The following is a 12,904-nucleotide window of genomic DNA, read 5'->3' on the forward strand; positions in this document are numbered from 1 at the left end:
GTGAGTCGAACACGGGAAGTGAATAACCTAGCATGGTTCAGAAGGGGGAGGATTCGAATAATCGAATCCTTTTCAGATGTTTTGCATTGTGTAAGTGGAAACAGTGTGTTTTAAATAAAACAACACCACAAACCAAAGCCTTCCACGAGCTGTGTGTGTGTGTGTGTGTGTGAGAGAGACGCAGTCTGAGAGCCAGCAAGGAGGTAACCGTGGTCACTGTTTCCCAGAGGAGCGTCTGGCTGTGAGGGTCATTAATTATAATAGAAAGACAGACAGACAGACCGACAGACAGACGGTACCGCATAGATCGAGACAGGCAGACAGGCCCCCCCAGACCAAAAAAACCCCACCAAAACAAGCATCGTTTCGTTATCGCTTCCATTTACACCACCATACTTGTCCTCATATCCAAACAGCAATACTTAACGGGAATCATTCATTTGACATTTTTTTAAACGCCATTTTCTAAAGGAGATAAATAATTGAAAAAAAATGCGTGTGTCCTACTGCGCATCCTTGGGAGTGAATAGGGAAATAGTGCGCCAGTGTCCCGGCTGAGGGAAGTCGTCGATCATCCAAGCAGCGCAGCCTCGCCTCCATTGTTAATCCACCACAACAATCATCCTTTATACCTGGTAAGTTATTTTTATAGTATTATTTTTTGTTATTTTGTAAAGGAGCTGTGTAAGCTCACGGTGATTTGAAAGGGTGGGGGGTGGGATCGACGCACATCCGGGATTTTTTTTTTTTTTTTTTTTGCTGGTCATATTTTATGAATCATAACTTGTTATGATGTCGGGGGCGCGCGTGGTGTGCAACAGGTGCTCGTACAGTATAGCGAGAGCGCGCATCTTAGTAGCATACATATTTGTGTGCGCGTTTATTACAGACATTATGACATCGACGTTTTGTGGTGTTGTTGAATGCAAGATGCATTGTTGGCACGATGGATTTCATATGAAGGATAAGGTTTTTTTTTATAGATTTTTACCTCGATAATAATGTTATTGTGTGGTGATATTGGTGATATTATGAGGTATGTTGTGCATCTGGTGGGTTTTAATAGAAATATTTATGTTTTTTTTCTACATAATTTATAGATATTGTGTTTTTTTTGTTTTTTTTTCCCTGGTAGTCAACCTCTACCAACATGTCAGGCATGTCTGGACGAGGGTGAAAGGCAGCATTGTGCTTCCATTCACTGGCCTCATGTGTTTGGAGGAGGCGATGCTCACTCAGCTGTGCTCGCTCAACGCCATTGTTGCAAATTCCACCTCCTTTACCAAGCTCACACTGGGAAAACTGTGTGCATTCACTGCATTGGGGGGCGTCACGGTAACACAACCCTCATCAGGCACCTTTAAAGGTGATCAAGAGTCGGGTGGGGGTTGTTGCATACTGTTGCGTTGAAATGTTACACAACCTGAATTAAAATATGACTTCTGTTAAAAAAATAAAAAAAAAGCTTTTTTTTTTTCCCGGGGATCAAAGCGTTCACAAAAGACAGGGCGCGGAGTCTTGGCTTGCCATTTGAATGTCAAGTAGCAAATGAACAAGTGGGTCTATGTGTGTGTGTGTGTGTGTGTGTGAGTGAGTGAAAAAGAGAGAGAGCAAAAAAAACAGGAAAAGGATACCGATTGAGTGAAACTGTCACACATGCATCTTGAGTACACCACAATGATACCAGCCCCGCGGACGCAAATTCCTCATGACCGCTCCACCTGACAAGGGACAAGGAGGACATTATGTCTCTACCCTCAATTTTTTTTGTTTACGCTATTTAAAATAAATGGAAAATTACTACCTTCTTCAGTGTGCAAGGAGCGACATTAAAATTTGCACGGTGGTCAAAAAAAAGCATGTCCCGACGGAAGCAGAAGCGACCCCGGCAGTTTAAGAACTTGCGGATACTGGAGCATGGTGAGAAGACATGATACTGTATGTCAAAGATTTGATCAATTTTGCTTAAATATTGTTTGTAATCATGTTCTGCATTGTTGAATTTTTGGAGAGGGAAATGTAAATTAGTAAAAATGACATTTATAGTTGACGGCGCCGGAAGTGACGCCATCAGAGTACTGTCGCTCAGGTGAACAAACATAAAGGATGTTTACAGTGAGGCGTTTGAGGAGAAAAGAAGGGAGGAACATTTGGACATGAAATAGAGAAGTCGCAGAACATGAACTTAAGCCTTCAAAACATAGAATTACTCTGGGGTTGCTTATCGTTCAAATTATTGGTTTAAACGAGCTTTTTAATGAGCATAAAGGGGTATTTATAGCCTGATTTATAGCCTATTTTCCAGATTTTAAGTCGCATTGTTTTTCATAGGTTGGCTGTTCCTGCTACTTATACTCCAGAGCGACTTATGTAAACACTGGACACCTTTTCTGTTCATGTTTATTTTTCATGTAGCTGAATAATCATTGGGGCGGCACGGTGGTCGAGTGGTTAGCGCACAAACCTCACAGCTAGGAGACCAGGGTTCAATTCCACCCTCGGCCATCTCTGTGTGGAGTTTCCTCCACATTCCAAAAAAAACCACATTTCGGGAGGAAAAGGGGCCGTTTTTATAGTTCCCTGTTTAGGCGGCACGGCGATCGAGTGGTTAGCGCGCGAACCTCACAGCTAGGAGACTAGGGTTCAATTCCACCCACGGTCATCTCTGTGTGGAGTTTGCATGTTCTCCCCGTGCATGCGTGGGTTATCTCCGGGTACTCCGGTTTCCTCCCACATTCCAAAAAAACATGCTAGGTTAATTAGCGACTCCAAATTGTCCATAGGTATGAATGTGAGTGTGAATGGTTGTTGGTCTATATGTGCCCTGTGATTGGCTGGCCGCCAGTCCAGGGTGTACCCCGCCTCTCGCCCGAAGACAGCTCGGACAGGCTCCAGCAACCCCCGTGATCCTTGTGAGGAAAAGCGGTAGAAAATGAATGAATGAATGAATGAATAACCATTGTGTTAGCATATCTTACATCTATTCAGTCTGTTCTCTATTCTTTTATTATTAGAACTTGCCTTCCAAGAGGACGTAATGTCTGTTTTGGTCAAGTAGTTTGTAAAATAAATTACCCGCAAAAAATGCGACTTAAACATTTTTTCTACCTAATTATGCATTTTTGGCCTTGTACGACTTATACTCCGGAGTATACTTATAGTCCAGAAAATACAGTATAAATATCACTGTGAAAAGATGTTTACATAACATGTATAATGCTTTGCAGCCTTGTCGCTATCATGGAATAGTATTTAGAAGACATTATGTAAACAAGACATGACTTTGACAGTACCTCTTTAAGAGACTAAACACATTTTAAATAAAGACACAATTACAGTATTGTACTTGCAGTCTTCTCAAAACATCTTCCTGCTGGAAAATGTTGAGTGAATGGACCTGTGATACAGCGCTATTTTTCCCTGCGGATAGTGCCATCAAACCACTTTCTAGTTCATTCATTTATTTGTACCTCGAGAGGAGGGGGAAACCCTGGACTGGTGGCCAGCCAATCACAGGGCACATATAGACAAACAACCATTCACACTCACATTCATACCTATGGACAATTTGGAGTCGCTAATTAACCTAGCATTTTTTTTTTTGGAATGTGGGAGGAAACCGGAAAACCCACGCATGCATGGGGAGAACATGCAAACTCCACACAGAGATGGTCGAAAGTGGAATCGAACTCAATTCTCCTAGCTGTGTGGCCTGCGCGCTAACCACTCGTAACAACCGCAAATAGACGTGGATGTACTGTACTTCAAACCAAAATATTTCGGATGGTATTTCTCCTTGGACCAACCTAGCAGTAAATTTAATGGGGTCCGACTCCTTTCTGTGGTTATTGTACGTACATCGTTTATATTGGAATGATTAGTTGCCTGTTCAGAAACACTCATAATGAATGACATAGCTGAAATCCAAATGGAAACACATGTGGAAAAAAAAAAAAACCGTACAGTGAATTGATTGGCTTTAGTTAAGATCATGGTGGTGCTGGGCACTGAAACATGGCCATGAAGAACCCAATGTGAAACACACCAACCTAGCAAACGGCTATTAGTTCATGATGTTTTTGCACTGCTATTGTATTTAAATGTAGTCTGCTTGGCATGTGTTTGCACATCTGTCACTTGATCCTTTTTGGGCAAAAAGTGAGCTTCCTGGTGGTCTGTGAGTCATATGTCTTCTGGGCTGTTGTGCTTTTCTTTGCACGCCACTTCATCTTCTTTGCCTGTTCCTGACGCAAGCGGACTGTTTAAAGTCAAGTGTAACAGAGAATTATTAATCCAATACTGGATAGTACAGACCAACATGTATCCCCTAGAACAGGGGTCTCAAACATGCGGCCCGCGGGCCAAATGTGGCCCGCAGGACACTAATTTGAGGCCCCCGCCTTGATATGAAAGTTTAATGTTAGTGCGGCCCGCGCATGTTTGATATGGATGCTGTATGGTATCATGTACCCAGAAAAAAATTATTATGTTTGATTAATGTTCATGTTAAAGGTTAAGTAACTGTTAATAGTTATCCTCCCTATCCGTGTGGAAGTGGTAAGTTTTTGGCTATTTAAGTTGAAAGGAAATAACTTGAAGGCTACCGTTTAGGTCGCTAGCTCTCTAGTTTGCGAGTTAGCATGTGTCTCAAGACCCTGCAGTTGCGCAATATGTTGTAAATAAAAAGAGTATAAATGTGACTATAGTCATGTTAAGTTTTTTTTATTATTTTATTTTTTATTATTATTTTTTTTTGTCCACATTACAATCCATAACTGTTACATTTGTTCACTTCCTGCTTTCCTAATGTAGTTTAAGTTTTTTTTAATTATTTTATTTTTTAATTATTTTTTTGTCCATATTACAATCAGTAACTGTTACATTTGTTCACTTCCTGCTTTCCAAACATAGTTTAAGTTTTTTTAAATTATATTATTATTTTAATTATTTTATTTTTTTTGTCCATATTACAATCAGTAACTGTTACATTTGTTCACTTCCTGCTTTCCAAATATAGTTTACGTTTTTTATTATTTTATTTTTATATATTTGTATATATTTGTATATTAATATGCATTAATATTGTATTTTTATGCATCTTTTACTCTGTTTTACTCTATTTTTATTTCTTTTTCTCTACTGTAAAGTGTCTTTGAGTAGTCTGAAAAGCGCTATACAAATAAAATGTATTATTATTATTATTATTATGATTATTAGAACGTCACTGCCTCCCGAGTAGAAAGATTGCGTCTGTGTTTGTTGTTAGTATCAGTTAACAGTGATGCAATTTAACGTTCTTTTAATTTGCAGGTGCCCTTAATTTGGCGGTGAAGTCACATCCTTTCAACCCAGATTCCACTCCAACTACTATTTCTCAAAGCAAACAATCAGTGGACACTATCCATTCCCCTGGAAAGGCCTTCCGGTGTCGGGAACCTTCCCCGTCCCCGAACCAGCCCACCTCCCAGTTTGTTAAATCCTCCCTCACTCTTGACGACCCATATTTTTCTCCCACCAGTCAAACTCGACCTGTTCAGAATCCGAAGTCTTCTCCAAAAGTTCCGCACCAAGACGCAATCATGGCTTCTCCTAAACTGGGCCTGTCAGCCACCACCACCTCCTCATCGTCATCGTCCTCCGCTTCCATATGTCCGCCACACCCAGGAAGCCCCAGCCGAGTCCCTGAAGGTCCCCCAAGTCCTGTTACCCCAACACCGAGCCCAGGAGTGTCTTCCGCTTCGGTTGCTCCCACTCGGGCCCAGCTGAGTCTCGCCCTGATACTCGAGGAGCTTCGGGTACTCCAGCAACGGCAAATCAACCAGATGCAAATAACCGAGGAGATCTGTAGACAGGTTCTACGTCTGGGCGGGGCATCATATTCAATAGATACGCCCACCCAGCAGCTCCTCCCACCCCTACCTCAACTGTGTTTAGAAGACAAAAGGTCCAACAGTCCAACTACCCAACCAGCAACCACTCAGCCTTCAACATCAGTAGCTCCTCTCTTGGCGTGTTTTTCGACTTTGCTCCCCTCTCAGGTTTCTAACAAACCTTCAAAGTCCAGCAACGCCCTGTCCCAAATCCTGCAACCGTGCAAGCCGCAACCGGAAAGCACGGGAGGCACCTCGGGGGCTGAGAATTACCAACCTTCAGACGCTTCCACGTCTATTGCTTCTTCGAGCTACCCGTTGGCGTTATCATTGGCTCTACCCAACCACTATTTCCACGAAAAATCGCCGAATAATTTAAATGAGCACTGTGGCAAATCGTACCTAAACGCATCCCCAAATACCCAGTATGCTTTGCAGTCGCTCACCGGAGGCGCAAACGCATCATCTACCTCTTCGTCCGGCGGTTCTAGTCGTCTCCAGCATGTTTGCCGTTTTTGCGGGAAGATCTTCAGCGGTGATTCCGCCCTGCAGATACATCTGCGTTCGCATACCGGAGAACGGCCTTATCAGTGTCCCGTGTGTCTGAGTCGCTTCACGACTCGGGGTAACCTCAAGGTTCACTTCTTACGCCACAGGGAGCAAAACCCTGAACTGTCGCTGTCGCTGCTTCCGCCATCTTTGTTTGGAGTGGCGTTACGGGCCACGGATACGAGTGGCGGTAGTAGTACTTCTGAAAAGAAGGCAAAATTCAGACCGGAGGAGGAAGTTTATGGGAATGATTTAGAGGTCAGCGGGACAAATAGTGGGTTCCCGGTTGGGGCAACAGGAGGTTCGACTCCTTGTACGTTACCTCTGCCTCCGAGTGTGGATCTGGCTTTGATTTCACATTCCTTACTGCAACTTAATCGAGCGGCGGCTGTTGCAGCGGCGGTCTCCATCGCCTCCGGGTCATCTTACTCCTCCCCCTCCACTTCGGTACCCGCTTCTTCATTGTCCAATTCCCTACTTTCCATTCCCACTTTATCTTCATCTTCGACGATCTCAGGGTTGTTGAAGGGTGCAAAACAGCATCACTCCGATGAAAACACACCTCCTCAAGCTGCCATTTTGTCTCCTGCGGCTTACTCCCAGCTAGCACATCTCCCAAAACTCCTATTCCCGGCCGGTTCCTCTACATCCGTTTCCAGCAGTGCCACACACTCAACACTCCATCCCGCTTTGGGGATGCTACGTTCTCCGCTACCATCAAATGCAGCATCGCACCAACCAGCTTCTACCAGCCTTTCGCATATCACGTTCCCGTTTTCGCCCTTTCATAAAGTGCCAAGCCGAGCCGCGAGCACTCAGAGTTCCGTACCGTCCTCCGTAGCTATCTCCACACCAACATCTGAAACATCTAAGCTACAGCGGTTGGTAGAAAAGCTAGAAAAAGCACCTCCTCAATGGACGACTTCTTCTTCTACAATGGAGGTCCAACCAAGCAACACTATGGCGTCTCCAGGAAGTTCAGCTAACAGTAACTTCACACATACTAGCACCTCCACTACATACGTTATGGCATCTCCGCCATCTTCTAATCTTGTTTCCACATCAGTTTCAAAGTTCACACGTCAAATGGTTGCCGCGCTCGGTATGGGTGTGAGTAATGCCAACGCCATCGCAGGGGGTTTGCTACCGACGCTAAACATCGCTCCAGCTAGTAACCTAGCAACCAATCAATGCGGTGTTTGTTTTCGGGTTCTGAGCTGCCCGAGAGCTCTTCGCTTACACCAAGCGACTCACCTCGGGGAACGTCCTTTCCCGTGTAAGTTGTGCGGAAGATCCTTCTCGACTAAAGGTAGCCTACGCTCACATCTGGCAACCCATCACACACGTCCGCCGAACGCTCGAGTCCAGAACTCCTGTCCGTTGTGTCAACGTAAATTCACCAACGCTCTCGTGCTTCAGCATCACATCCGTATGCATCTTGGAGGACAACTGCCGCCAGAAGGTGCTGATGATTCCAGCTACGAGATGCCATCTGAATCCGACGCTAAAACTTTGTCGCAGTCCGACATCAAAACATCTCAACCCGGCAACTCGAAGACTCTATCCCCGACTTCAAAGCCTGTAGACGTCGTCGCAAGTCCCATTCCTGAGCCTAAACCCGCTGAATATGACGCAACCCATAACAAATATGGATCCTCCAGCCCAGACCTGAACCCCCCGTCTGATCTAAGCCCGGACCCCTTCATGATTATCACAACACAAACTCCACCGCCAATTACCGATGATGACCCCCCTGTTCTTAGTGCCAGTGCGCCACTCCCAGCTGAAAAAGATAACCAAGCTCAAGAAGATGTTTGTCAGGAACCCGCTCCATTTCCTGACGCCCCCCCCCATGCCCCAAGGTCAAATCAACCAAATCTACAAAACACATCCACTAATTCCGACCCATTCGCTTACAGTACGGTTTCTTCCTCAAAAACTGTAGAAACTCAAGCGGAATCAAACTCCGGGGTGAAGTCACCTCAACTTATGGATGAAGACAAAGATACATTTTGTGCCCCGGTGACACCAAAGCAAGACCAAACAAATATTCCAGAGGAGTACTCCACAATAATGTCCGCCTCAGAAGCCGGTGACAATATTCAAGGACGAGATGCTAACAGGGCGGCAACTTTTGGTCAGAATTTTAATTTGGATTCATTTGAGAGGGACGAACCAATAGAAGGTGTGAAGATGATTACTGGATCGAAACCAAGTGAAGCACCCGACGTTTCTCTCCTAGCACCGACCCTCCCGTCACCTATAGCTCGACCTGAGAAGAAGACGTATTGTTGTGCTGAATGTGGAAAAGCATACGCCAGTCGCAGCGGGCTGAAGGTAAGAAAAAGTACAAATCGTACATACTTTTACTTATACAGTATAAACAGCTTAATTTAGTGATATTATTCAAGCAGGACCTTAGTCAGCAACAGTTGGATTGGTTACCAGTCAATTTCCAGCAGTTGCTAGCAAGCAGATATAATTTACATATCAATAAATAAACACAATTTATGCAAACTCCACACAGAGATGGCCGAGGGTGGAATTGAACTCGGGTCTCCTAGCTGTGAGGCCTGCGTGCTAACCACTCGAATGCCGTGCAGCCCTGCTCCATAACATATCATCAAAAAATGTTAATTCATTCATTCATTCATTTTCTACTGCTTATCCTCAACGAGTCGTGGGGGATGCGGGAGCCTATCCCAGCTGTCTTCAGGCGAGAGGCGGGGTACACCCTGGACTGGTGGCCAGCCAATCACAGAGCACATATAGACAAACAACCATTCACACTCACATTCATACCTATGGACAATTTGGAGTCGCTAATTAACCTAGCATGTTTTTTGGAATGTGGGAGGACACCGGAGTACCTGGAGAAAACCCACGCATGCACGGGGAGAACATGCAAACTCCACACAGAGATGGGAGGAATTGACCCCGGGTCTCATAGGTATGAGGCCTATGCGCTAACCACTGATCCGCCGTGCAGCCATGTTGAAAATTTTCATTCATTCATTTTCTACCGCTTATCCTCACAAGAGTCGCGGGGGTGCTGGAGCCTATCCCAGCTGTCTTCAGGCGAGGGGCGGGGTACACCCTGGACTGGTGGCCAGCCAATCACAGGGCACATATAGACAAACAACCATTCACACTCACATTCATACCTATGGACAATTTGGAGTTGCTAATTAACCTAGCATGTTTTTTGGAATGTGGGAGGAAACCGGAGTACCCCGAAAAAAACCCACTCATGCACAGGGAGAACATGCAAACTCCACACAGAGATGGCCGAGGGTGGAATTGAACTCGGGTCTCCTCGCTGCGTGCTAACCACTCGACCGCCGTGCAGCCCTGCACCATAACATTCATTCATTCATTTTCTACTGCTTTTTCCTCACGAGGGTCGCGGGTATACTGGAGCCTATCCCAACTGTCTTGTACACCCTGGACTGGTCTCCAGCCAATCACAGGGCACATATAGACAAACAACCATTCACACTCACATTCATACCTATGGGCAATTTGGAGTCGCTAATTAACCTAGCATGTTTTTGGAATGGTGGAGGAAACCCACGCAGGGGGAGAACATGCAAACTCCACAAAGACATGCACAAGAGGGGAATCGAACCCGGGTCTCCTTGCTGCAGCCCTGAATATGTTATATTAATTTATTACTGCTTATCCTCATGAGGGTCGCGGGTATACTGGAGTCTATCCAAGCTGTCTTCAGGCGAGAGGCGGGGGTACACCCTGGACTGGTGGCCAGCCAATCACAGGGCACATATAGACAAACAACCATTCACACTCACATTCATACCTATGGACAATTTGGAGTCGCCAATTAACCTAGCATGTTTTTATGATGTATAATATAATATTGCTTTTCTGTTGTCGTACACAGGGCCACATGAAACACCACGGCGTCGTAACCAAAACAACCCGTCCTCTACCCCGCAGTAGCCGTTCATGCGCCGACCCACCACAGTCCTCACCTGTAGCTTCCTTGACGATTCCGGCCACCACCAGCTCAGCGGGATTCTGGAACCAGTACCAAGCCTTCCTCAACAACAGTCCCGGGTCAAGTGATGATCCCGCTCTTGCCAGTCAGGGGGGGAAAGAGTCTGGAAAGCCTTCCGGGCAGTCCGACATGGATGCAGGGGCTCCCGAAGAGGCAGGATCCTAACCTGCTGCCGTCGTCGCTGTAATATGTTTGTATATGTAAATGTTGTGATTCCAAAACAAATGAAAATCAAGTAAATACATCAGTAATTGCTGTGACACGACTGTTGTTGGTATCACTGTTAGTATATGTCGCACATCCTTTTTTTTTTTTTACATAATAGTGTCATGAGTATCAGCAGAGCAACAGTACGCCATTTCTGTGTTGAATATTATGTCATTTGTTCCGAGCGTTGTGCTTAAGGTGCAATAATACAATCATGTCATGGTGGTGTCGTCCTTCACTTCACACCAAAAGCACAGTGAACCTACTGATGGTCTTTAATGTGACCTTTGTGAGCAATATGAATGTCGTTGTGGTGCAAAAGTAACCTGTGACACATGCTACTAAAACTATATAACCTTTTTTGTCCGTGTGTGAGGTGTACTTTCATTATGTCTCTATTAAAAAATTACATCTGATGGTGACTTTGCATAACATTATGTTTTTTCTTTACACCAGAGTGGGGGGGAAAGTGTGTTTTAGACCAGAGGTTCTCATGAAAAATGTTTTACTTTTTTTTTTTTACTTGTTAATATTTTTTTTTTACAATTTAATTTAATGTTTACTTTTTTCCTTTTTATTTTTTTTACACTTTTTTTTAAATATAGTATATGTTTTTTTACCCTTTTAAGTTATTTTATTGGTGCATTAATGTCACAATCCATGCATTTATGCATTTATTCTGATGGTGACTTTGCATAATATTATGTTTTTTTGTGGGGGGAAAGTGTGTTTTCATTATATTCATCAGGTTCTCATTATAAATGTTTTAGTTTTTTTTTTACTTATTTTTTTACAATTTAATTTAATGTTTTCTTTTAACCTTTTTATTTTTTTTACACTTATTTAACGTAATTTTTTTTTAGCCTTTTAAGTCATTTTATTGGTGCATTAACGTCACAATCCATGCATTTATCAGCTAGTTGGGTGTTCGAAGTCATTAAATATATACAATGTAAAATATATAATAATAATAAGTATTAATATATTATATTTAATATATACAATATATACAATGAGCATTTATTTAAAATGTTGTTTTTTACTTGTTAATATTTTTTACAGTTTTATTTAATGTTTTCCTTTTTTTACAATGTAAAATATTAAGTATTAATATATTATATTAAATATATACAATATATACAATGAGCATTTATTTTAAAAAAATTTTACTTGTTAATATTTTTTTTTACAATTTAATTTAATGTTTTCTTTTTTCCTTTTTATTTTTTTACACTTAATATAATATTTTTATATTGTATATGTTTTTTACCCTTTTAAGTCATTTTATTAGTGCAGTAACGTCACAATCCATGCATTTATCAGCTAGTTGGGTGTTCAAAGTCATTAAACATATACAATGAGCGTTTATCTACCACTTATGACTACAAACGTTGGTGTACAAACGATTCTTAGAACATACAAGAGACAATAGAGCCTGAGTGTAAATTAACAGCAGCAGTACCACAATATATCCATTAGGTGGTGCCATTTCTCATTTTAAATCAGCAATAATACCAAAACCGATAACTTTACTTGAAAATTGTCAAGATGATTCAGTGACTTTACCTTTAATTTGTTGATCCTGATTATAAATCAATAAAATCAAATAAAACTTACAATTTCAGACATAAAATATAAATAATTTGTGAATGTAATGAACACCACCAAAATAAAAACATTTGTGCTAATTAAATATTTATCTCAGCAAGCTAGTATCGATCTGACACCGATGCTACCCCGAGAAGTGAAACGGTCGATCTTACCTGTGGGCCTTATACTTGAATTCTTGAATCAATAAACCCATTGTTGTTGAATCTGATGAATCTAATAAAACAAAAAATGCCAAAGTTTAAAAAAAAAGTCGTATTGCAAACGCAGTGAAATCCGTTTGTATTTCTAGCTTGGCTAGCTAGCTAGCTACATAACTAGCTTATCAAGCTAGCTAGCTACATAACTAGTTTATGAAGCTAGCTAGCTACATAACTAGCTTATGGCTTGCTTAATTCCTAGAAAACATTTTCCAAGGACTGTGATTAAAATACAAAAACACATTTATTGGCATGTATGTGACATTCTGCCCACTAGAGGACAGACTTTTGTTTCAACAGAGTGGGGCGTTCCAATCCCACCACGTCGACACTCCATGGAGGAGCCAGGAAAAGGAGGGAGGCCTGTGGATGAACGATACTGTAAATTATGGTATCAATCCAATACCAACCAGGTATAGGAACAGTATTTTTTTTTTACTAATACTGAACCG

General features: G+C 42.5%; 2 protein-coding genes across 6 annotated transcripts in view; one reads left to right on the plus strand and one right to left on the minus strand.

Annotated features, from left to right (window-relative positions):
• The window catches only part of trim110 (tripartite motif containing 110), a 36,406-nt gene that overhangs the window by 10,282 nt on the left and 13,220 nt on the right, over positions 1-12,904 (minus strand). For 2 of the 4 annotated variants that reach the window (XM_058069115.1, XM_058069113.1), the window contains exons 4-5: positions 12,408-12,468; positions 10,412-10,618 (exon numbers count right to left, since the gene is read on the minus strand). The gene's annotated coding sequence lies outside the window, so the exon portion shown is untranslated. Of the gene's footprint in view, positions 1-507; positions 712-10,411; positions 10,619-12,407; positions 12,469-12,738; positions 12,816-12,904 lie in introns of those variants that run through there. The other 2 variants (XM_058069114.1, XM_058069116.1) reach the window with 2 other exon arrangements.
• On the plus strand, positions 135-11,239 carry sall2 (spalt-like transcription factor 2). 2 transcript variants are annotated; one of them, XM_058069111.1, is made up of 3 exons: positions 135-635; positions 5,311-8,756; positions 10,321-11,238. In XM_058069111.1, the coding sequence occupies exons 2-3, from the start codon at positions 5,580-5,582 to the stop codon at positions 10,600-10,602; spliced, it is 3,459 nt and encodes a 1,152-aa protein (XP_057925094.1). In that variant the 5' UTR covers positions 135-635; positions 5,311-5,579; the 3' UTR covers positions 10,603-11,238. The 2 variants fall into 2 exon arrangements, with proteins under 2 accessions (XP_057925094.1, XP_057925091.1); XM_058069108.1 differs by lacking the exon at positions 135-635 and adding an exon at positions 1,588-1,920 and having other exon boundaries at positions 10,321-11,239.

The sequence above is a fragment of the Doryrhamphus excisus genome, chromosome 3 (assembly GCF_030265055.1).
Source record: "Doryrhamphus excisus isolate RoL2022-K1 chromosome 3, RoL_Dexc_1.0, whole genome shotgun sequence".
Classification (NCBI taxonomy): Eukaryota; Metazoa; Chordata; class Actinopteri; order Syngnathiformes; family Syngnathidae; genus Doryrhamphus; species Doryrhamphus excisus.